Source organism: Mustela erminea, chromosome 8 (assembly GCF_009829155.1).
Source record: "Mustela erminea isolate mMusErm1 chromosome 8, mMusErm1.Pri, whole genome shotgun sequence".
NCBI classification, from domain to species: domain Eukaryota; kingdom Metazoa; phylum Chordata; class Mammalia; order Carnivora; family Mustelidae; genus Mustela; species Mustela erminea.
Genome location: NC_045621.1, coordinates 77,274,048 through 77,296,531, shown reverse-complemented (window position 1 = coordinate 77,296,531; position 22,484 = coordinate 77,274,048). Strand labels below are relative to the sequence as shown.

At 34.0% G+C, this 22,484-nt stretch overlaps 1 protein-coding gene across 3 annotated transcripts in view; it reads right to left on the bottom strand.

The window, feature by feature from the left end:
* DNAJC10 (DnaJ heat shock protein family (Hsp40) member C10) overlaps window positions 1-22,484 on the bottom strand; it is a 50,140-nt gene that overhangs the window by 10,498 nt on the left and 17,158 nt on the right. For all 3 annotated transcript variants that reach the window (XM_032356147.1, XM_032356146.1, XM_032356145.1), the window contains exons 7-15: window positions 22,193-22,286; window positions 21,084-21,161; window positions 16,863-16,906; window positions 16,060-16,197; window positions 14,338-14,427; window positions 13,461-13,574; window positions 10,539-10,653; window positions 3,445-3,572; window positions 3,027-3,143 (exon numbers count right to left, since the gene is read on the bottom strand). In XM_032356147.1, the coding sequence (XP_032212038.1) occupies window positions 3,027-3,143; window positions 3,445-3,572; window positions 10,539-10,653; window positions 13,461-13,574; window positions 14,338-14,427; window positions 16,060-16,197; window positions 16,863-16,906; window positions 21,084-21,161; window positions 22,193-22,286 (918 nt within the window). The remainder of the gene's footprint in view (window positions 1-3,026; window positions 3,144-3,444; window positions 3,573-10,538; window positions 10,654-13,460; window positions 13,575-14,337; window positions 14,428-16,059; window positions 16,198-16,862; window positions 16,907-21,083; window positions 21,162-22,192; window positions 22,287-22,484) is intronic.

Below are 22,484 nucleotides of genomic sequence, written 5' to 3'. Positions count from 1 at the left end.
TATGCATTATTCTTTCTTTATCCTTGCTACTTCGTTTCCTTTATTTTCTTCTACTACTAGACAAATTGGAGCATTATTGTGGTTTCAAAGACTCAAGTCAGAGATTAGCCTTCTCTTTACAGCATTATCCATCTTGCTTCAAGAGAGTCAAAAGGGCCCATGCTCCTAATTAGCCATATTAGGGCTATGCTGTGTGAATTCTCTGTAGCTGATCTTTGCATCCTTAAAGTTGACAAGCACTCAGCAGCAAACTGGAATGTTTGATTAGGATTCAAAAAACTCATTAGGTATGACTGTTTAGCATATGCTGGACATCTTTTTAGCACTGAAATATGCAGTTTCTCTTCTTAAAAGCTTTTATTTATTTATTTGAGAGAGAATCTGAAGCAGATTCCTTGCCAAGCACAGAGCCTGACATGGGGCTCAATCCCATGATCATGAGATCACAACTTGCGCAGAAACCAAAACTCTTGAGGCTTAATTGACTAGGTCACCCTGGTGCCCCTTAAATATGTAGTTTCTAATCTATTCTGTATAACAACTCTATTCAGAAGCTAAAATTACCACATCAACTTTACAGACGAGAAAATGGAGGTATTGAGAGGCTATGTGACTTGGTCAAGCTCCACCAATTAGTGAGTAATGACTCCTGGCCTCTATTCCAGGTGAAGCTGACACCACAGTTTTAAAATCTTATGTTTTACTCAATTATCTCAAGGATATTTAATAGTTTTGATAAAAAGTAGAAAAACTAGAAGAATTCAAATTAAGGTAATCATTATTTATCACATGGTTTGTATCTTGCTTAAGAACTTTTCAATGTCACATATAAGACGTTCAAAACCAAAGATCTTACATTAGTTTTTAGTTAAATGAAATTTCAAACAGAATGAAGAGGGAAATCACCTGACAAATACCCAGATATCCCTTCTCAATATTTAAATTTAACTTCTTTGTCACCCTGGCAGATTGCTTAAATTCTGTTTTTTGATCACATTTCCTTTCCTCCCTGAAAGTAAGAGCAATCAATATCCTCAAATAAGTATATATCCAATCCACAAATGTTTTGATACTTTTGTGACATGCATAAGTATCCCTGGGTAATATAGTGAAATGCTGAAGCATTAAAAATTTTTCTGTAATTCTATCATACTCTGTAAGCTATTCTGCAGCTTGCTTTTGTCATCTTACAATGCATTTTTGAGACTTACCCATGCTGGTAAAGATAGATTTAGTTTTAAATGCTCTATGGTATTCCATTACATGACTGGATCATTTATCGATATACTTGCTATTATCAGATTTCAAAATTTTTGTTAATTTGTTTACAGATTAATTTGATGGATTGTTGTAATTTGTACTTTCTTGATGGTCAGTGAAGTGCAAGATTTTTTATGTTTGTTGGATTTTTCTAAAAAGTCTCAACTTTCTCATCTACTTAAACTCACTTGTAGTCAAATATTTTGGCAGTAAGGTTTTCTGTCAGTTACATGTGCTATAGTTTTTGGCAATAGTTTTATCATTTAATGTAGTCAAAATCATTCACATTTTTACCTTGTGTGTGTGGACTGAGAAATTTTTCCTCACACAGATGCCATAAAGATTTCACTCTACATTTACTTGTTTTTAAAACCTATCATTTTCTTTTCCTTCCTTCTCCTCTATTTTTCTTTTTCTTTTTCAAGTTGGCTTTTATAGAATATTTAAAATACACATGCAGGCAGACAGCAATACATTTGCATATACTCTTGTAGCTATAATAATCTTCCACGCATGGGCACACTTACTTCATTTATACTCCCTCCCAACTCTATTCCTATACCAATATTATTTTATTTTATTTTATTTCTTAAAGATTTCACTTGCTTATTTATTTGACAGAGAGAGAGAGTGACAGACAGACAGACAGTGAGAGGGGGAACACAAGCAGGGGGTGAGAGATGGAGAAGCAGGCTTCCCGCCGAGCAGGGAGCCTCAATGACCTGAGCCAGGGATCAATGACCTGAGCCGAAGGCAGACGTTTAACAACTGAACCACCCCAGCACCCCCACCGATATTATTTTAAAGCAAATTCCAGATGATTTATTGTTTCATCCATATTTCCGTATATTTAAAATATAAGAACTTTCCTTCAAGTGTATATACACACTTACATAAAATATAAGGCCTTTCCTCCAAGTGTAACTACACTGTCATTTTTAGACCTAAAAATGAACAATTCCTGTTAATTTTCAGATACCCTGTCAGTGCTCAAATTTTCCTAACTACCGGTTGCTCATTTTTTTGCAGTTGGTTTGGCATCCAAATGAGACCAAAACATTGCATTTGAGTGATATGTCTTTTGAATTTCTTTCATCTCTTTTCCCACCTTTCAGTGTACCTGACCAATAAATTAGGTATTTGTCCTGTAAGATCCTCTACATGCTGGCACTCACAGATTTCATGCCCATGGTTTCATTTAATGTTCCTCTAACTGATTCCCTACACATGGAGAGATCTCAAAGTGTGATTTGATTTAGGTCTCAGAGACTTGTTCCAAGAATATTTTATAGATGGCATATACTTTCATTACAAGATATATGGTTTCTAGGTATTCCTGGAACTGAAAAATGAACATTAATTAACCTAAGAAAATATTTTATTATAAACAAAGGTTCAAAAATCTTGTTCATTTTTAAAATTTCCATCTACTAAGAAAACAATTATGAGGAAAACCTGAGAATCAAACTACAGACTGCCAAAAGGCAATATTGCATCAAAAATTATAAAGATTTTAAATAATGAAAAATCATATATTTTATCACATAAACTAAATATTTTCCTATGTTTGATAAATAAGACCATATCCACATTCAACTCTTTTTGTTGTCTATTCATGTTTTAATCCAATCATAATTTTATATCATTTTTTGAAATATTTATTACTCCTCTAAATATAGATGCACATTTTAAGTTACACTGACAAAGGTCTCTATTTCAAAACTATTTTACAATAGTGTTAATTAGAACAAGTATTTTATACGTACCATGTTACAGAGTCCCTCATGAACTGTACAATCTAGTGTACCAAACTTAAGCTGACCGTAAAGATGCTTTGATGCTTTTCGTAACTCTGGCAATAAAGCTCGACACGGTGGACACCACTATGAAAGAAAAAATATAAGCACAGAGTTACAGGGAACAAAAAAGCCACATTTCTGCAACAAGCAATATATACTAAGTAAGACAAACCATACTTAGTGGCAATCTTTTGTGTGCCTGCCTGTGTATTTAATTCTTGGAGGGGCAAGTACATCCCTGCCCCCTTGGAAGCAGTATCTGATAGGGGCCAAAGTGAGTAGCACAATTTTGGTATTCATGGCTCAAGACTATCTAGAAAAAGTCTTTTTGCTATGATAAGAGAAAATCTGACAACACTGAAACAGACAGATAAAAATTACTTACTGGGGCAAAAAAATCAACGAGCCACGGTTCCTTGTCATTGGCAGGAAAATTTTGAGGTCCAAGTGTGGTAACATGAGAATTAACACTTTCTTTGGCAAAGGCAAGTATATCATATAGAATCTTCTTTCCTTTGAAATTGAATAAAAGAAAAATTAAAATCCACATTCTTCCTTTCTACCCATATAAACATTTCAAAGTTTTTATACTTAATATATGAAAAAAATGAAGATAAACTTATTGAACCCACTGATTTTGGTGAGGGTCTAGTGTTCTTTATACTATACGTAAACAGGTTTGCTCTGCCAGGAGCACCTTTCTTATATGCTTCTGTTTCTTGGAGGACCTATCTTTCCAATATTTCTTTATCTTCAGAGGCAGAGTAACCACTTCTTGCAGTATTTGTGTTCTTTATGCTTACCTGAACTATTACTGTGGCCCAACTACTAAATCTGCTTCTTCAAACTCAACTTCCCTTATGAATTCAAAACCTGTATTACCAACTACCCAGTGAAAGTATTCACATGGATGTCATACAAACATTTCAAATATATTAAAACTGAAATTGAGTTATTTTCCCCAGGACTTGCTCCTTTTCTCACCTTCCCTATCTTGGCAATGACATAATAATTCACTAGGTCGATGAACAGAGTGAGAACTAAAAAAGAAATAAAGAAATAAAATATATAAAAAATGAGTCAGAGGCCAAAGAATACAGTAACTGACACTAAAAACACATGGGAGGGAATGAACAGATTAGAAGCAGCATAATGGACCAGGAATCTGGAAGACAGAGTTGAGGAAATCCCCCAGGCTGAAAAGCAAAAAGAAAAGAATAAAAAACGAGTACAGGTTAGGTTAACGGACCTCTAGGACAGCATCAAGCATACTAATCTTGACATTATAGAGGTTTCAGAAAGAGAAGAAAGAGACTAAAAGGCAGAAAATTACCTGAGGAAATCAGAGCTGGAAAACTTCCCTACCAGGGGAAGGAAGCAGATACACAGATTTAGGAAGCACAGAGAAAACCAAACAAGAAGAATTCAAGTAAATTCAAACCCAGACACATTTTTAAAATGTCAAAACTACAGAGAAACAGAAAATCTTAAAAGCAGCAAGAGCCATGCCAATAGTATATAGCAGGGTACCCCCATATGATTATAAGCTGATTTTTTCACCAAAAATATAGCAGGCCAGAAGGGAGTGATATAATATATTCAAACTGTTGAAAGGAAAAACTCTACAACCAAGAATACCCCATCCAACAAAGTTATCATTCAGAATCAAAGGAGAGAGTTTCCCAGGCAAACAAAAGTTCAAGGAGTTCATCACCTACACCAGCCTTAAATGTTACAGAAACTTCTTTAAGCAGAAAAGAAATGGCCGCAGTTAAAAGAATGTTATGAAAAAAAAATCACTGGTAATGGCAAACATTAGTAAACATGCAGAAAAGGCAGTGGATTGATCACTTTTAAGGCTAGTACGAAGGTTAAAGAGAAAAAGTAGTAAAACTTGTATCTACAATAATTAGTTATGGGATACACAAAAGATGTAAAATAGGATGCCAAATAAAAGTCAGCAGGGAGAGTAAAATGTAGTGCTTTTAAAATGCATTCAGGGGGCGCCTAGGTGGCTCAGTGGGTTAAAGCTTCTGCCTCTGGCTCAGGTCAGGATCCCAGGGTCTTGGGATCGAGCCACGCATCAGGCTCTCTGCTTGGTAGGGAGCCTGCCTCCCCCTCCCTCTGTGCCTGCCTCTCTGCCTACTTGTGATCGCTGTCAAATAAATAAAATCTTTAAAAAAATAAAATAAAATGCATTCAAACCTAAGTGACAATCAATTACTATACACATAGGTTGTTACATATGATCCTAATGGTAACCAAAAACCTAGAACAGATGCACAAAGAAAGTAAAAGAAATGCAAATATAACACTAAAGAAAGTCGTCAAATCACAAGAGAAGAAAGGAACAGAGAAAAACTACAAAACAGGCAGAAAATAATGAAGAAAATGTCAATACATACCAATTATCTGTAAATACTATAAATGTAAATGGACCAAATGCTCCAAACAAAGGACACATGGTGGCTGAATGGATAACAAAAGCAAACAAAACAAACCCCCCTCTATAGGCTACTTAAAAAAGCCTTACTTCGGATGTAAGGACATACAAAGTGAAGGGATGAGAAAAGATATTCCATGCAAATGGAAACAGTAAGAAAAATAGACTAGCAGCACTTATAACAGACAAAATAGACTTTACAACAAAGACTGTAATAAGAGACAAAGAAGAACATTTCATAATGATAAAGAGATCAATTCAACAAGAGGAAATAATTATAAATATCTATAAACATCAACATAGGAATATCTAATATGTAGAACAAGTATTAACTGATATAATGGGAGAAAGTGACAGCAATACAGTAATAATAAAGGACTTTAACACATCACGTACATCAATGGATGACAAATCATGCAGACAGAAAATCAATAAGAAAACAGTAAACTTCAATGACATATTAGACCAGTTTGATATTACAGATATATACAGAACATTTCTTTCAAAAACAGAATACATGTTATTTTCAAGGGCACACGGAACACTCTCCAAGAGATTCATGTTAGGCCACAAAACAAGTCTCAATAAATTTAAGAAAAATGAAATCATACCAAGTATTTTTTCTGACCCAATGGTATAAAATTAGAAATTAAAACTAAACAAAACTGAAAAAAAAAAAAAACCCAACCCCCCACAAACACATATACGTAGAGGCTAAACATGTACCTAACAACCAACGAATCAAAGAAGAAATGAAAGAAGGAGACAAAAAAATACCTTATATGACAAATAAAAATAAAACACAATGTTCAAAAATCTTCGGGACCTACCAAAAGCAGTTTTAAGAGGCAAGTTTAGGAGCATCTGGGTGGCTCAGTGGGTTAAGTGTCTACCTTCAGCTCAGATCATCATCACAGGGTTGCTGGATTGAGCCCAGCATCTGGCTTCAGTTGTACTGAACAGGAAGTCTGCTTCTCCCTCTGCCCCCTCCGTATTCTCTCTCTCCCTCCCTTACCCTCTCTCAAAAAAAAAAAAAAAAAAAAAAAAAAAAAAGCAGCAGCAAGTTTATAGAGATACAGGCATAAGAAAACAAGAAAAATCTTCCTCAGAAAAAATTTCTTCAGGAAACAAGAAAAATCTCAATCTAACCTTACATATCCTTACATATTAAAGAACTAGAAAAAGAACAAATAAATGACTCTCTGCTCAAAAACTAATAGAAAAAATCAACTCAGTAAAGTAAAAGGACACAAAATTAATATACAAAAATTTGTGTTTTTTTATTTCCTTTTTTTTTTTTTTTTTTTTTGAGGGCAGGGAGGGCTGCCTGCAAGACATGGCTGAAGAAACAGAAGAGGACAGAAATAAATACAGTCCTCATAGACTGTAAGGATTAATGTTATTAAAATGTCTATATAGGGGCACCTGGGTGGCTCAGTTGTTAAGCATCTGCGTTCGGCTCATGTCATGATCCCAGATCCTGGGATCAAGCCTAGCACTGGGTTCCCTGCTCAGCAGGAAGCCGGTTTCTCCCTCTCCCACTCCCTCTGTTTGTGTTCCCTCTCTTGCTGTGTCTCTCTGTCAAGTAAATAAATAAAATCTTAAAAAAAAAGTCTATACGATCTCTAAAAATCTACATGTTCAATTCAATCTCTATCAAAACATCAGTGGCATTTTTTTACAGAATTAGGACAAATTACCTTAAAATTTGTATGGAACCACAAAAGACCATGAAGAAATCAAAGCAATCATGAAAAAAGAAAACAAAGCCACAGGTATCGTACTCTCCGATTTCAAGATATACTATTAAAGCTATAATAATCAAAACATTATGGTATTGGCACAAAAAAACAGACAGATATATCAATGGAACAGAACAGAGAGCCAGAATAAAGAGAAACAAATCCATACTTATACAGTCAATCTGTGACAAAGGAGATAAAAACATAAAATGGAGAAAGACTTCAATAAACGGTATTGGGAAAACTAGAGCTACATGCACAAGAATGAAACTGGACCACTTTCTTATACCATATGCAAAAATCAATTTAAAATATATTACAGACCTAAATATAAGACCTGAAGCCGTAAGACTCCTAAAACAAAACACAGGCAGAAGACTCTTGGACATCTGTCTTACCAATATCTAGAAAACAAAGTGAATGAAGAAGCAAAACAAAATAGAAGAGACTCATGAGAATAAACTGGTGATTGCCAGAGGAGAGGGAGGTGGGAAGAGGGTGAAATAGTTAAAGGGGATTAAGAGGTACAAACTTCCAGTTACAAATAAACAAGTCACAGGGGTGTAAAGCATAGCACAGAGAACTAGTCAAAAATAATGTAACAACTTTATATGGTGACAGATGTTAACTAAACATCATGATGATTATTCTGCAATGTACATATAAAAGGGAGTTACTATATAATACACCAGAAACTAAAACTGTATTCCAATTATACTTAATGAAAAAAAAACTTAAAAATACTTAGAGAAATCAGCAAAGTCAAGGCAGAAAAATGACGTGAGACTGTCAATTTTACCAAAGGATCGTAAGAGAGTAAATGAAGGAGATGATGAACTGGAAATAAGGCAGCATACATGGGACTGAGAAGGAATTGGAATTATTTCAGAGATAAAGAAGAATAGAACTCCATTATTAAAATGTGGTCATTTTTAGCATTTTCAGGAGACAGTACAGTTTAGTGCTGCTATAATCCTAGGCTCTGGAGTAAGACATATTTGGGTACAAAATCTACCTTGACTAGTTACTAGTTGTTGATCATAGGCAAATAATTATCCCGAGCCACTGTTTTCTCCCTTGGTGGGCTGTTGTGAAGATAAAAACAGAAAGGGAAAAGTATGTGAAGCCTTTGGAAAAACATCTGACTTGTAAAAAGTACTAAATAAACAGGAGTTACTGTTAGGTTCATCTTGCCGAGACTTCGCTCACACAGCTCCTTCAGCTTAGCCTCACTTCTTGCTTTTCTGTATTTGCTTTGAGAAACTGAGCATTCAAATGTTATTTCAACTCAAATATCATCTCTAGATCTATACTAAACATAAGTCTTTTGATCTGATCTTATAATTTATACATACTGGCCATTACAATGTTTTTCCTACTTTTCTTACAATTTCCTGTCAACTACACCAGATGATATTTTAAATTTTTTTCTTTTAAACATTTTTTTAATTCATTCATGAGAGACAGAGAGGGGCAGAGGAAGAAGGAGACTCCCCGCTGAGCAGGGAGCCTGATGCAGGACTTGATCCCAGGACCCCAGGATCATGACCTGAGCTGAAGGTAGACACAACCAACTGAGCCACCCAGGAGCTCTGGTACTTCAAATTTCTTGAGAGAACTTTGCATTCCTAGCATATAACATCAGTCAGTATCTGTTTTTCACTTAGCTGTGTTACAGTTAGTAGTATTTGCGTTTCTTTTGTACATTTGACCTTTTTCAGGACAGGGACTATGAGGTAGCCCAAATCCTCATAATTGCAACTGTACCTACATGAATGCAGAACTAAAGTCCCACACAAGCTGAAATGTAAAAATGTAATTATAAATTCAAGAGAGATAAAAGTAGCCATAGAAATATTTAATAGTCTAGCGGGAAGAAAAATCTGGAAAATGCCCATGGTTAAAATACCACTTCGGCACACTAGAAATGGAAACTATAGGTATTGCTTACTTTTGTTAATAAGACCCCTAAATTTTGAACTAATCTGACAATGTCACCAGCATTCTTGCTGAAACACTAGTCAAAATAGTGAGCACAAAAAAAGTTAATTATTTTAAAAAGAGAGTAAAATAACTAAATATAATTCAAAAAATCTTTCTCCAAAAGAAACCTATTTACTAATAAAAGTAAAGTTATTTACAGTAAGTATATTCATATAAAATAAGGTAAAAAGAACCACAAAAGATCCCAAGTAGCCAACATGATCTTGAAAAGGAAGAACAAATCTAGATATCATGGTCCCTGATTTCAAGATATAGGACAAAGCTATATAGTAAACATGACAGTATGCAATGGCACAAAGACAGACACTTAGGTCAATGGGACAGAATAGAGACCGCCAAAATAAACCCATGCTTACACCGTCAGTTATCTTTGACAAAGGAGACAAGATTATACAATGGGGAAAAAGAGTGTCCTCAGTAAATGTTCCTAGGCAAACTGACCAGCTATATGCAAAAGAATGAAATTCAACCACTTTCTTACAACATACACAAAAATAAAACTCAAAAGGGAACAAAGACCTAAATGCGAAGCCTGAAACCAAAGAAATCCTGTAAGAAAACTTAGGCAGTACTCCCTGACATTGGCCTTAGTTACAATTTTTTTATAACTGTCTCCTCAGACATGGGAAATAAAAGCAAAAATAAACTGTCAGGACTACACCAAAATGAAAAACTTTTGCACAGTAAAGGAAACAACAAAAAGAAAAGAAAACATACTGAGTGGGAAAAGATATTTTCAAATGATACAACTTTTTTTTTTTTAAGTTTATATACAGGGATAGAGAACGTGCGAGTGAACTGGGGGGTGAGGGGCAGAACAACAAAGTTATCTTTTTTTTTTTAGATTTTTTTATTTCAAAGAGAGAGAAAGTGCCTGTGCACTGAGCAAGTGGGGGAAGGGGCCGAGGGAGAGAATCTTCAAGTAAATACAGAGAACTGGTGGTTACTTGAGGGGAGAGCAATGGCAGGATGGGCAAAATGGGTGAAATGGCATCGGAGTTACAGGCTTCCAGCTATGGAATGAGTAAGTCCTAGAGATGAAAGGTACAGTATAGGAATATAGTCAATGGTACTGTTAATAGCATCATATGGGGACCAAAGGTAACTACACCTGTAGTGAGTACAGCACAGCATACAGAGTTGTGCAATCACTGCTGTACATCTGAAACTAATGTAATTGTGTGTCAACTACATGTCAAGTAAATTAACTAAAAAACAAAATAAAAAGTATAATTAAAAATTAATATTTGAAAACGAATATAAATTTTTATCATTTTTTCCCCTTCTTACCATGATGAATTTCGTATTCCCTGGTTCCTTGTCCTTTAAATACTGCCAAACATGGCTGAAACACATACAGATTACTACAGATGTCTGGTGCAGAGGAACAGTCAAACTTGCCAACCTGAAGTAGAAGTTTAATTTGATGAAGACAAAATCACATGCATTCATTTTTAATATATTCATAAAGGAATGACATTGCTCTAACAATAGTTTCTAAACAGAAATTAACTGGCCATGAAAATAAAAGATGGAAATAAATAATTTACATTAACACTGAAACACAATTTCGTTAAGGGGGAAAAAAAAAACACCTTCTAGAGAGTTCAAAAACCTGAGAGAAATTTTCCAGAAAATAGGAAGTTGTTTAAAAAATCCACTTTTTTGGGGCGCCTGGGTGGCTCAGTGGGTTAAAGCCTCTGCCTTTGGCTTAGGTCATGATCCCAGGGTCTTGGGACTGAGCCCGGCATCGGGCTCTTTGCTCAGCAGGGAGCCTGCTTCCTCCTCTCTCTCTGCCTACTTGTGATCTGTCAAATAAATAAATAAAATCTTAAAAAAAAAAAAAAAAAGAAATCCACTTTTTCGGGCACCTGAGTGGCTCAGTCGGTTAGGCGTCTGCCTTTGGCTCAGGTCATGATTCTGAGGTCTTGGGACAAAGCCTGCACGGGGCTCCCTCCTCCACAGGGGCCTGCATCTCCCTCTCCCTCTGCCTGCTGCTCCCCCTGCTGTGCTCTCTTTCAAATAAATAAATACAATCTTTAAAAAAAGTTTAAGAAATCCACTCTTCTAAAAATATAAAGGATATATTTATATAATTTGAAGTGTGGGGGAGAGAAAACTCTTTCAGACCTAGAAGCAGACATAATAAAGCAAAGTGACGATTTCATTCACTGTAAAGAAAAACAGCATAAAGAATACTAAGAGGGAAATGATAAACCAAGCAAAAAATATTTGAGTATTTCAGAGGATCCACTAAGAAAGAAAAGATAAACATCCTATTAGAAGAAAGAAAATGGGCCAAAGACAGAAAATAGAAAAAAATGGTAATTTGTCAATAATCACAAAAAACTTTTTCAACCCCACTAGGAACCAAATAAATGAAAATGAATATTATTAACATATCACTGTGGCTTATCAGAATGGTGATTAAAAATGTTAAAACCATGGTTGGCACAGGTATGGAGAAATGGTTACCAACATGTGGTAAGAATATAAAATGATACAAACATTCTGGAGGACATTGGTAATGAGGACAATTTAAAAAAATATATAATCTTGGTTAAAAACATTCTCCATACTGCATTTTTACAGTATGTGTTTTTGATATAAAAAATAATGGAAACAATGTTAGTAAAGGAGGATTTGTTAAACAATTATGGTGTAACCATATAGTGAAATACTACCTAGACTTTAGGGAGGATGATATCCCTAGGATGATATTTATATCATGTTTAATAATGTACTTAATATATTTATCATCTCTAAAGAGGTATATATTTGTCATCTCTAAAGACCAGGCAGTACTTTGTATACACATATGTACATATACATATAGACACATATACACATATTCACATATACACATACATACACACACCAGCATATAAAAAAATAAATGATATTGTCAAATGGAAAATTCTACAAGAGAATACAGCAATGGTTTGTCAATAATCATGGTTTGTCATAATAATGGTTTCACTTTCCATAATTTTGGTTCCCACTGGTTAAACTATAGTCCAGAAGTATGATTCTCTTTCTCAGGCATTTTCAGGTCAGTAGTAGCTTAACATGTCACAATGCCTGCGTCATTCACCTGACTTCATCTCATCATGTAGACATTTTACCATCTTGTATCAATTCACAAGGGTGAGTACAGTATAGTATAATAAGACACTAATACATAACTTTTATTATAGTATATTATTATAATTGTCCATTTTATTGTTATTGCTAATCTTTTACTGTGCCTAATTCATGAGTTAAACTCTATTAGGGAAAAAAAAAAAACCAAAAAACTCTATTAGGGATATGTATGCATAGGGAAAAAAATAAGTACATATAGTGTTTGGTACTATCTGTGGTTTCAGGCATCCACTGGGGGCCTTAGACCATATCCCCTGTAGAAAAGAGGGACTACAGTATAGTTAATCCATTTTGGGGGGTTTTCTTTGTTTTTGCTTTTAAAGATTTATTTTAAAGGAAGAGAGCCAGATAAAGAAAGCAAGAGTGGCAGGGGGAGGCAAAGGGAGAGGACAAGAGCAACTCAAATAGACTCTACACTAAGTACAGAGCCAAACGTGGGGCTCCATCACATGACCCTGAGATCGAGAGCTGAGTCGGAGACTTAACCAACTGCACCACCCAGGTGCCCCTATACTCAATCCATTTTCATTAAAAAAGCTCATAAATAAAGTTACAGGTATGTCTATTACACTGGCTGTTACAATACGCATGATGTAAACACACATATCTATGCCCACATACTAAAACATATGCAGAAAAAGTCTGAAAAGTTACTCGGTAAATTTATAGTAGGGCTATTAACAACAGTAAAAATATTAAATATTTTAATTCATTTTCGAGCTTATTTATATATCCTAATTTTTAAACTATGAGTACAAATTACTTATATAAACCAATAAGAATTTTAAAAAGGGAATGATATTCTTCTATGGTATGCATTCCAAAAAACTGTCTGATACAGATATATCACATGCTAGCTACTAAAGAGAAATGAAAGTTAACTGTTTTCAGACATCACTGTAGATTCTTAATAGAAAAACAAAATCACAGCAGAAGAACAAAAGCACTTAGGGCTTTCTAAACCTAGATTCCAATAAGCATTTTTATGTTAATTAAAATATAATTTCATATATTAAATTAATAAGAAAACACGCTAGCATAAGGCTAGGCAAAATGCTTTTTTCTTACTTGAATATGTTCATTTTTAAGTAGAGTTTTTAGTTTCTTCAATTCAGGATCATTTGAATTTTCATGTTTTCCAAAATTAAAAAATATGAGCCACCGATGATGAGCCAACCGATCCTTCGAAGTGATAAAAAGGAAAAAAAAAGTGATAAAATAATGTCAGAATCAAGAAATTCTAATGGCCCTATTCTTTATTTCTTTGATTTAAATTTTAGCTACCATACCCATTACTTCAAAATACTAAAATTCAGCCTTATTCACACTTATATTCTGCATTTCTTTGGAATGTTATGTAAGTCGATCCTATATTAAAGGCTAAAAATCACCAAATTATATAATCTAAAAGCAGATACCTGTGCCAAAAATTATATATAGTTTTAATGATATATAGCTAAAAAGTTGGGGGGTAGGGAAGGAAGCTTTTTCAGGTTTGGCAGAGTTTGGTAGGGATACAGACTTAGCTCTGGGATCACTGAGTAGAAAAAAAAATGATTTTACTACAAACTCAGTCTTTCTAAAGCTGCTTCTTAGTTCTCAGTGAACAATATAAACAGTTCTGTAAGCAAGAACATAAAATTCTAAATCAGATCCAAAGTTACTTTGTGATCAGAATCTTGGCTTTTCTGACACTCCCGCTGAGGCACCATTCAGGACTGATTATGTTGTCTTGAACTCCAGACTCACCCTGAAGTTGCAACTCCAGCAATTAGAGTTTAACCTAGAATAACTAATATATATATATATATGTTATATTTATATATGCAATCCTTTGAAACTGCTACTTTCTAATGATGAATAAAACAAATGCTGATTTTAAAATGTAAGACTTGAAATGTTACCAACATTTACTACCATTTATTACCATTAACAGAAATATTACCTCTAGTGTGTTTGCCGAAAGTAGTTCAAAATCTGGAAGATTATGCATTATTTCCAAATATATTTCTTTAGCATCCAATGAATTAAGGAACTAAAATAAGAGAATCATATTATAATCTTTTAAATCGACATCCATTTATTTTAGTGTCTTTTTTCCATATAATTCTTTTTTTTTTTTAAAGATTTTATTTATTTGTCAGAGAGAGAGAGGGAGAGAGAGCAAGCACAGGCAGACAGAATGGCAGGCAGAGGCAGAGGGAGAAGCAGGCTCCCCGCCGAGCAAGGAGCCCGATGTGGGACTCGATCCCAGGACGCTGGGATCATGACCTGAGCTGAAGGCAGCTGCTCAATCAACTAAGCCACCCAGGTGTCCCTAATATCAAGAGAGGACTGATTTAATTAACAAAGTATGTCACATTTAGTGGATGGATTGTTACTTAGGGATTGTTGGTTTATCCATTTATGTGTTATTTATCTCTAGCACATAGTATATAATATACATAGGCACTATATATAGTGTCCACTTACATGCCAGATAATCTTCTAGGGAGTTGAGGTATAACAGTAAAAAAAAAAAAAAAAAAAAATCAAACTTAAAAATGTATTGTGGGAGAAAAATAAAAATACAAAGATAATATATTAGTGTATACTATAAGGGGATAAATGCTCTAGTAGCAGTGGAAGTGGATTTTAAAACGATTTTAATGACAGAGTCACAAATTCTCCTGATACAAGTTATAGACTATGAGAAAAAGAAGAGTTAAGAATGACTGCAAGGTATTTGACCTGAATGATAAAGGATGGATTTTTTTTATCAACTGAGATAGAGAAAACTGTGGGTAGAGCAGATTTATGGGAGGATATTAGCAGTATAGGTACAGATATCTAAGTTTGAAAAAAATCAGTTCATATTCCAGGGGAGATGTCAAATAGGCAGGGGAATATGTATGTAGGTCTGGAGTGGAGGTCAGAGGTTTGGGCCACAGATAAAAGTGGAAAGTTATCAGCATGAAGTCCTACATATATGTATGTAGAGATCTGGAAGAGTATTTGTCAAGATTTGATGGTGCTTATCTACGGGTGGTTTGGTTTTAGAAGAATTTTGATCTATCTATATACATTTCTATACCCACACATGAACTTCTGTAGTGAATATGTGTTACCTTTGTTGACATCAAGAAAGCAGAATTAAAATACAGAAATAAAACTATTGACACTTTGTCTTAATTTATTATTGTCTTTTGAAGTTCCCTAGGGACCTATCTAATATCCCATTATTTATCTTAGCTCCTTGATAACTAGCTTGAGCCTCAGTCTCCTCATTGATAAAATTAGGGAGGTGAACCGTACAGTAGATTGCCAAACTGAGTTTATACCAGAATCTAACAGAGTGGTTTAAAAAAACAAACACGAGTTCCAAACATACAAATGATCTATATTTTAACATTAGAAAATACACATATAAATGGAAACCAATGAAAATTCATATAACCTAAGAATGTTTTCCATACTTCTGGGTTGTAAAGTGCAATGGTTTTTACCACTGTAAAATAATCCTTATAGCAGACCTTACCATTAAATAGAATCCCAGAAATTAAATACTTGTTCTAAATATCAAATGTTTATTATAAGTGGATTCATTTCCTTGTTACTGTTTACAAAATGATTTATAATGTTTGAATGTATGTGTTCACATATATATAAAGAAATTAGTAACTCATACCAAAACACTGCTTTTCTCTTTGTTACTTAAAGTGGCTCCAGGAGGAAAATAGGCAGTAGTACTTGTTGTAATATCCAAACTTTTACAAAGGTTGTCCTGGGTGGCACAGTCCATCCACCCTACATTAACAAGACCATCCTATAGTGCAAAGAAACAACAACAAAAAAACCCCCAAACAGGTCACGTGTTAAGTAAAAGAGAAAGTTAAAGGAATTTAGTTTTATTTAGAAAACCCCAACTTTCCTACTGTAAATTTAAAATTTTTTTAAAAAGTTTAAACAATAAATGACCAGATTTGAATTACATGATTAATAAAGTTGGTCTAATAGATATAAAAATTCTACCAAACATATATAGAAAACATATTTTTGAGCACACATAGATTCTTCATAATTTTCCTAACTGATAAACTTCCAGGCAGCAAAGGGAGCTCCTACAGTGTTAAAGTATCAACAACATACAGATTACATTCCCAACCATAATGTGATGAGAGCTAAATATACAACAAAATAACAATATTGCAAAAACAGTAAGAAATAAAGTTTGGAGGGACACAAACACTTATAAATACCTCTTTGATTAAAGAAAAATTCAGTTAGGTTAGATATTTAGAAGTGAATGACAATGAAAGTACCACATGTCAAAATTCTAATTAGGAAGAAAAGTTTTATAGCTATGAATACACTTATCAAAAAACAAAATTTACAAGTAAGTGTTTAAAGAACTACGAAAAAATATTTAGAATCAATTCTCAAGTGTCTTTCTTAATACGGTCATAGTTTTACAAAATAATTGATGCTTACCAACATGCCACTGAGCCTGAGTTGCGTCTGTGAAGTCAAACAATCTAGCGAGGAAAAAAATTGTAACACAATTTTAGCTTTATTAAGTCTGTACTTTATTTTGCCTTTCACCCCAAACTAACACAGTGATTCTAAGGCAACTGACTGGACTCCACTGGTAAATGTCCATACATGCTGACACACATGCACACGCATGCACATTCTCTCCCTAGTTTCCCAGGATTTCTAGCTAAAGGTAATCTCTTTACAATGATCCTCTTAAATCTCTGCTCCTATCAATAATCCCCTTGATCTAAGAAATCTCATGATTTTGGAGAAATGAAATGTAATGGCTCTATTTGATAAAAATATATAAAGAACATTTAAATTTAAAATACACCAGTCTTTTATTTAATTTTAATTCCAGTAGTTAACATGCAGTGTTTCAGGTGTACAACAAAGGGATTCAACAATTCTATACATTACAGTGCTCTTCATGGCAAGTGTATTCTTTAATCTCCATGACTTTATTCACCCATCCCCCCACCCACCTTCCCTCTGGTAACCACTAGTTTGTTCTCTATACTTCAAAGTCTATTTCTTGGTTTGTCTCTTTTTCCCTCTTTCTTAAATTCCATGTGTGAAATCATATGGTATTTATCTTTTTTTCACTGACTTATTTCACTTAGGATTATAGTCTCTAAATCCATCCATGCTGTTGCCAATGACAAGATTTCATTATTTTTTTTAGGCTGAATATTCCACTATATACCATAATGCCACTTCTTTATTCATTCATCTATTGGTGGACACTTGGGCTGCTTCCATAATTTGGATATTATAATTAATGCTGCAATCAACACAGGGAGCTATGTATCTTTTTCAACTAGTGTTTTCATATTCTTTGGGTAATTACTGGATCATATGATAGCTCTATTTTCAACTTTTTGAGGAACCTCCATATTGCCACAGTGGCTGCATCAGTTTGCATTCCCACCAAAAAGTGCACAATGGTTCCTTTTTCACCACATCCTCATCCATACTTGTTTCCTGTTTTTGATTTTAGTCATTCTGATAGGTGTGAGGTGTGAGATGCTCAACATAACTCATGATCTTTTTGTGTGTGTTGGTCATCTGTGTGTCTTCTTTGGTGAAATGTCTATTCATGTCTCCTCCCCATTTGCAAACTGGATTATTTGTGTGTGTGTTGAGCTACATATGTTCTTTAATATTTTCTTCTCCCATTCTATATATTGTCTTTTAGTTTTGTTGTTTCCTTTGCTGGGCAGGTTTTTATTTTGATGTAATCCCAATAGTTTACTTTTGCTTTTGTTTTTCTTGCCTTAGGAGGCATGTCTGGAAAAATGTTGTGGCTGATAGAGAAATTACTGCCTGTGCTCTCTTCTAGAATTTTTATGGTTTCAGGTCTTACTTTTAGGGCCTTACTTCATTTTATTTTTGTTAATGGTGTAAAAAAGTGGTCCAATTTTCCCAACAGTATTTGTTGAAGGGACTTTTTCCCCCACTACATATTCTTCCTCCTTTGTAGATTAATTAACCACAAAAGCACGGCTTTATTTTTGGGCTCTCTACGCTTTCTCTTGATCTGTGTCTATTTTTGTGCTAGTAGCATACTGTTTTAATTACTATAGGTTTGTAGGAAATCTTGCAATCTGAGATTGTTATACCTCCAGTTTTGTTCTTTTTCAAGGTTGCTTTGCTATATGGGATTTTTGCAGTTCTATACAAATTTTAGGATTATTTGTTCTATTTCTGCAAAAAATGCTGTTGGTATTTTGATAGGGTTTGTAGTAAATCTACAGATTGGATTTGGATAGCATGGACATTTTTAACAATTTTGTTCTTCCAATCCATAAGCATGGAATGGTATCTTTCCATTTGTTTGTATTGTCTTCAGTTTCTTTCATCATGTTCTATAGTTCCATAGTGTACATCTTTTACCTTTTTGGTTAAGTTTATTCTTAAGTATTTCACTACTCTTGGTGCAATTCTAAATAGGATGATTTTCTTAATTTTTCTTTCTGCTGCTTTATTATTAGGGTATAGAAATGCAACAGGTTTCTGTATATTGATTTTGCACCCTGCAACTTTACTGAATTCATTTATCAGTGCTAATAGTTTTCAGTGGAGTCTTTAGGGTTTCCTATATGTTACTTGCAAATAGTGACTATTTACTGATTACTATTACTATTTACCATTTACTGATCTAGATGCCTTTTCTTTTTCTTGTCTGACTACTGTGGCTAGGACTTCCAGTACTACACTGAATAAAGTGGTCAGAGGGGACATTCTTGTCTTGGCCCTGATCTTAGGAGAAAAACTTTCAGTTTGTCACCACTGAGTATCATGTTAGCTGTAGATTAGTATACAGCCTTTATTATGTTGAGGTATGTTCCTTCTAAACCTACTTTGTTCATAAATGAATGCTGTACTTTGTCAAATGCTTTTTCTGCATCTACTGAAATGATCGTATGCTTTTTTTTTTTTTTTTTTTAAGATTTTGTTTATTTATTTGACAGACAGAGATCACAGGTAGGAAGAGAGGCAGGCAGAGAGAGGAGGAGGAGGCAGGCTCCCTGTTGAGCAGAGAGCCCAATGCGGGGCTCGATCCCAGGACCCCGGTATCATGACCTGAGCGGAAGGCAGAGGCTTTAACCCACTGAGTCACCCAGGTGCCCCCATCATATGGTTTTTATCTTTTCTTTTGTTGATATCACATTGTTGATATCACATCGATTGATTTGCTAATGTTGAACCACCCTTGTATCCCAGAATTCAATCCCACTTCATTATGGTAAATGAATTTTTTAATGTATTGTTAGAGATTTTTGTATCTATGTATCTATGTTCATCAGAGATATTAGCGTATAGTTTTTTTTTTTGTAGCATCTTCTGGTTTTGGTATCAGGGTAATGCTGGCCTCCTAGAATGAATACGGAAGCTTTGCTTCATAAAATACAATATAGTTTTAAAAAAACTCATCATTTTTATGAAAATGCTAGGATACAATGAGACATATTTAGAAGCAAGGGAGCTGTAGCACCATACAGCTTTTAAAGATATGTAACAACAACCTACCTGGGGTGAAAAGTAAAAGAATGTCAGAAAGTTTAAGTTTTCTTAATGTGTGGAAAAAACAGAAATCTATGCATTAGACCAAAATGAAACAAAATCCCTCAATGATAGCCTAATTTAAGGGTTATTTTTGCTTGAAGGCAATATCTTCCTAAGATGGGCCTTACAGGATAGGGGTGAGTGGCTGATTTTAGCTGAAGGCAATTTGTTCTCAATACAGTAGCATGAAGCTGACAGGTAAAGTCTGGGTTAAAGACCCATGTTGGAATTAAACATATGAAAATGTATTAATGAATTGGGGTATTCTGTAATAATGGGGCTGATTTTTAACCGATCTCATTGTTTGAATAGAGTTTAATAGTTTGTGGTTTGGTACCTAGAGTACTGAATTTTCTAACTAATTTACTGGTAAAAAGTTTCCTAGAAATGGAAAGTTGTCATCTTCAAATATTTTATAAGGCAACATGCATACATTTTTGATATGTTAAGTATGAGACAAAGTCCATAATACCAAAAAATTATTATTTTGGGAGGGTTACATCTGTCAACAACTAATTATTTTTGCAAACTGCCAAATATATCTGTGGTTATCCGAATGTACTATTTATAATGAGAATAATTAAGTTGAAAAACTGGACCACCAAACAAAATCATAAATGAAATAAATGAAATCTCAACAAATTAGTAATCTATAACTTATGTGTAAATTAATAAATAATTTAAGTATTTGTTAAATGAAAAATTGTAACTGGATATGAACTGTAGTTTGAAGTACTGAAATCAATTACAGTAGAATACTTAAGACTGACAGCTAGTCAAAAGGTACAAACTCCTTGTTAGAAGATTAACAGGTTCTGGGAATGTGATGTACAGCATGGTGATAATAACCGATATTACTGTATCATACACTTGAAAACTGCTAAGAGAGTAGATTTTAAATATTCTTACCATGAAAAAGAAATGGTATTTATGGGACAGAAATGCAGTGTTAGCTAATGCTATGGTGGTAATCATTTTGCAATATGTAAGTGTATCGACAGGTTGTATACCATGAAGGTACATTATTTATATGACAACTTTATCTCAATTAAAAAAATAAAAATTAAGTATCTTGGTTTTTTCATCATTACAAAATAAAAAAATTACCTCCTCCTTTGGAACAAAAAGTGATCAGCCAGCCAACACCAGCAGCAAAAGCAGTTTGTATGGCATTAACAAAATTCCCTTGAAAGAAAATTAAGCAAATTTCTGATTATCTATTACTGGAATTCAGGAATTCATAAAAATCCTCTTGAAGCATATCAAATTCCTACATTAACTTTCCATTGTTTTCATCATCTAAAATCTTAATTCATTATTTCATTAAGAAATTGGTAACTAAAACTGGTAACCAAGGCCTCTGTGATCTGAGCTTTGTCTACCCATTCAGCTAGCTGTGTTTTGCCTCATACTATTCCACCTGCTGCCCATCTTTCTGTTAGGTTTATGGCAAAGTAATGGCAGTTTATAACGTTCACAGTGCTCTTTGAAGGCTTCCTCTTCATTTTCATGACAGATTGGGTCTGACTTCATTCAAGAAGTATCTTCTAATCCTTCCAGTTTTCCTCATTTGAATTCTTTTATATCCTTCATGTTTCCCTAAGACTGCCTCTACCATAATAGTTATTACACTGCGTTAATGGTTTACTAATGCCTTCCTTGCTAAAACAATGAGAATTACATATTACTGCAGCCCTAATATTTAACACAGTTCCAGAGACATTACTTGTATTCAGTGAATGGTGTGAACATCTTACTAGATATGACTACTATTATTTCATGGGTATCACAGAGTATAACCCACCTAAAGTCACTTGATGAATTAAAAGTCTAAGATTAGAGGAAAGAGTTTTTAAACTTTAAAATTACACTGGACCAGGAATTGACTGCTTGATACAGTACACTTATGAAAGCAATAAAATGCTTGGTTAACTAAACATTGTACTCTGAAAGCTGCCATTACACCTAGCATCACACCATATTCATTTCCCATATCTTAATGCTTTAATTTCTATACAAATCTGATTCACTTGTTAAATACCAACTATTTAGCAGAGGTCAGAAAAATAACAAAATTCCCTTCTTTTTAAAAAGCATGGATAAGATAGCTTAAAAATTCAATATTATGACCAACGTGTTAACACTATTACTGAAAAAAAATTAAAATACCAAACTCAAAGTATCCTTGAAAATTAAAGAAATGAAAATATAATTACCTGTCCATAATTCTGTCACGGTGCTTCTAACATGCTGCATGGCAAAACTCACTAAACTTTCCTTTGATCTGTCACCATGATATTTCACTGCAGCCTTTTTTTTTTTTTTATAAAAAGAAAAACATCTTTTATTGTTTCTTTTAAAAACTCAGTAGGAATAATACCAAATGCTTTCAACTTTACCTTATTTTGAATACAATAAGATTTATTTCTCAATACTATTTCCAAACGATATACTGCAGATCTTGATTGTATAGATTCCACAAAAGACATTTCAACAACACTATTTATA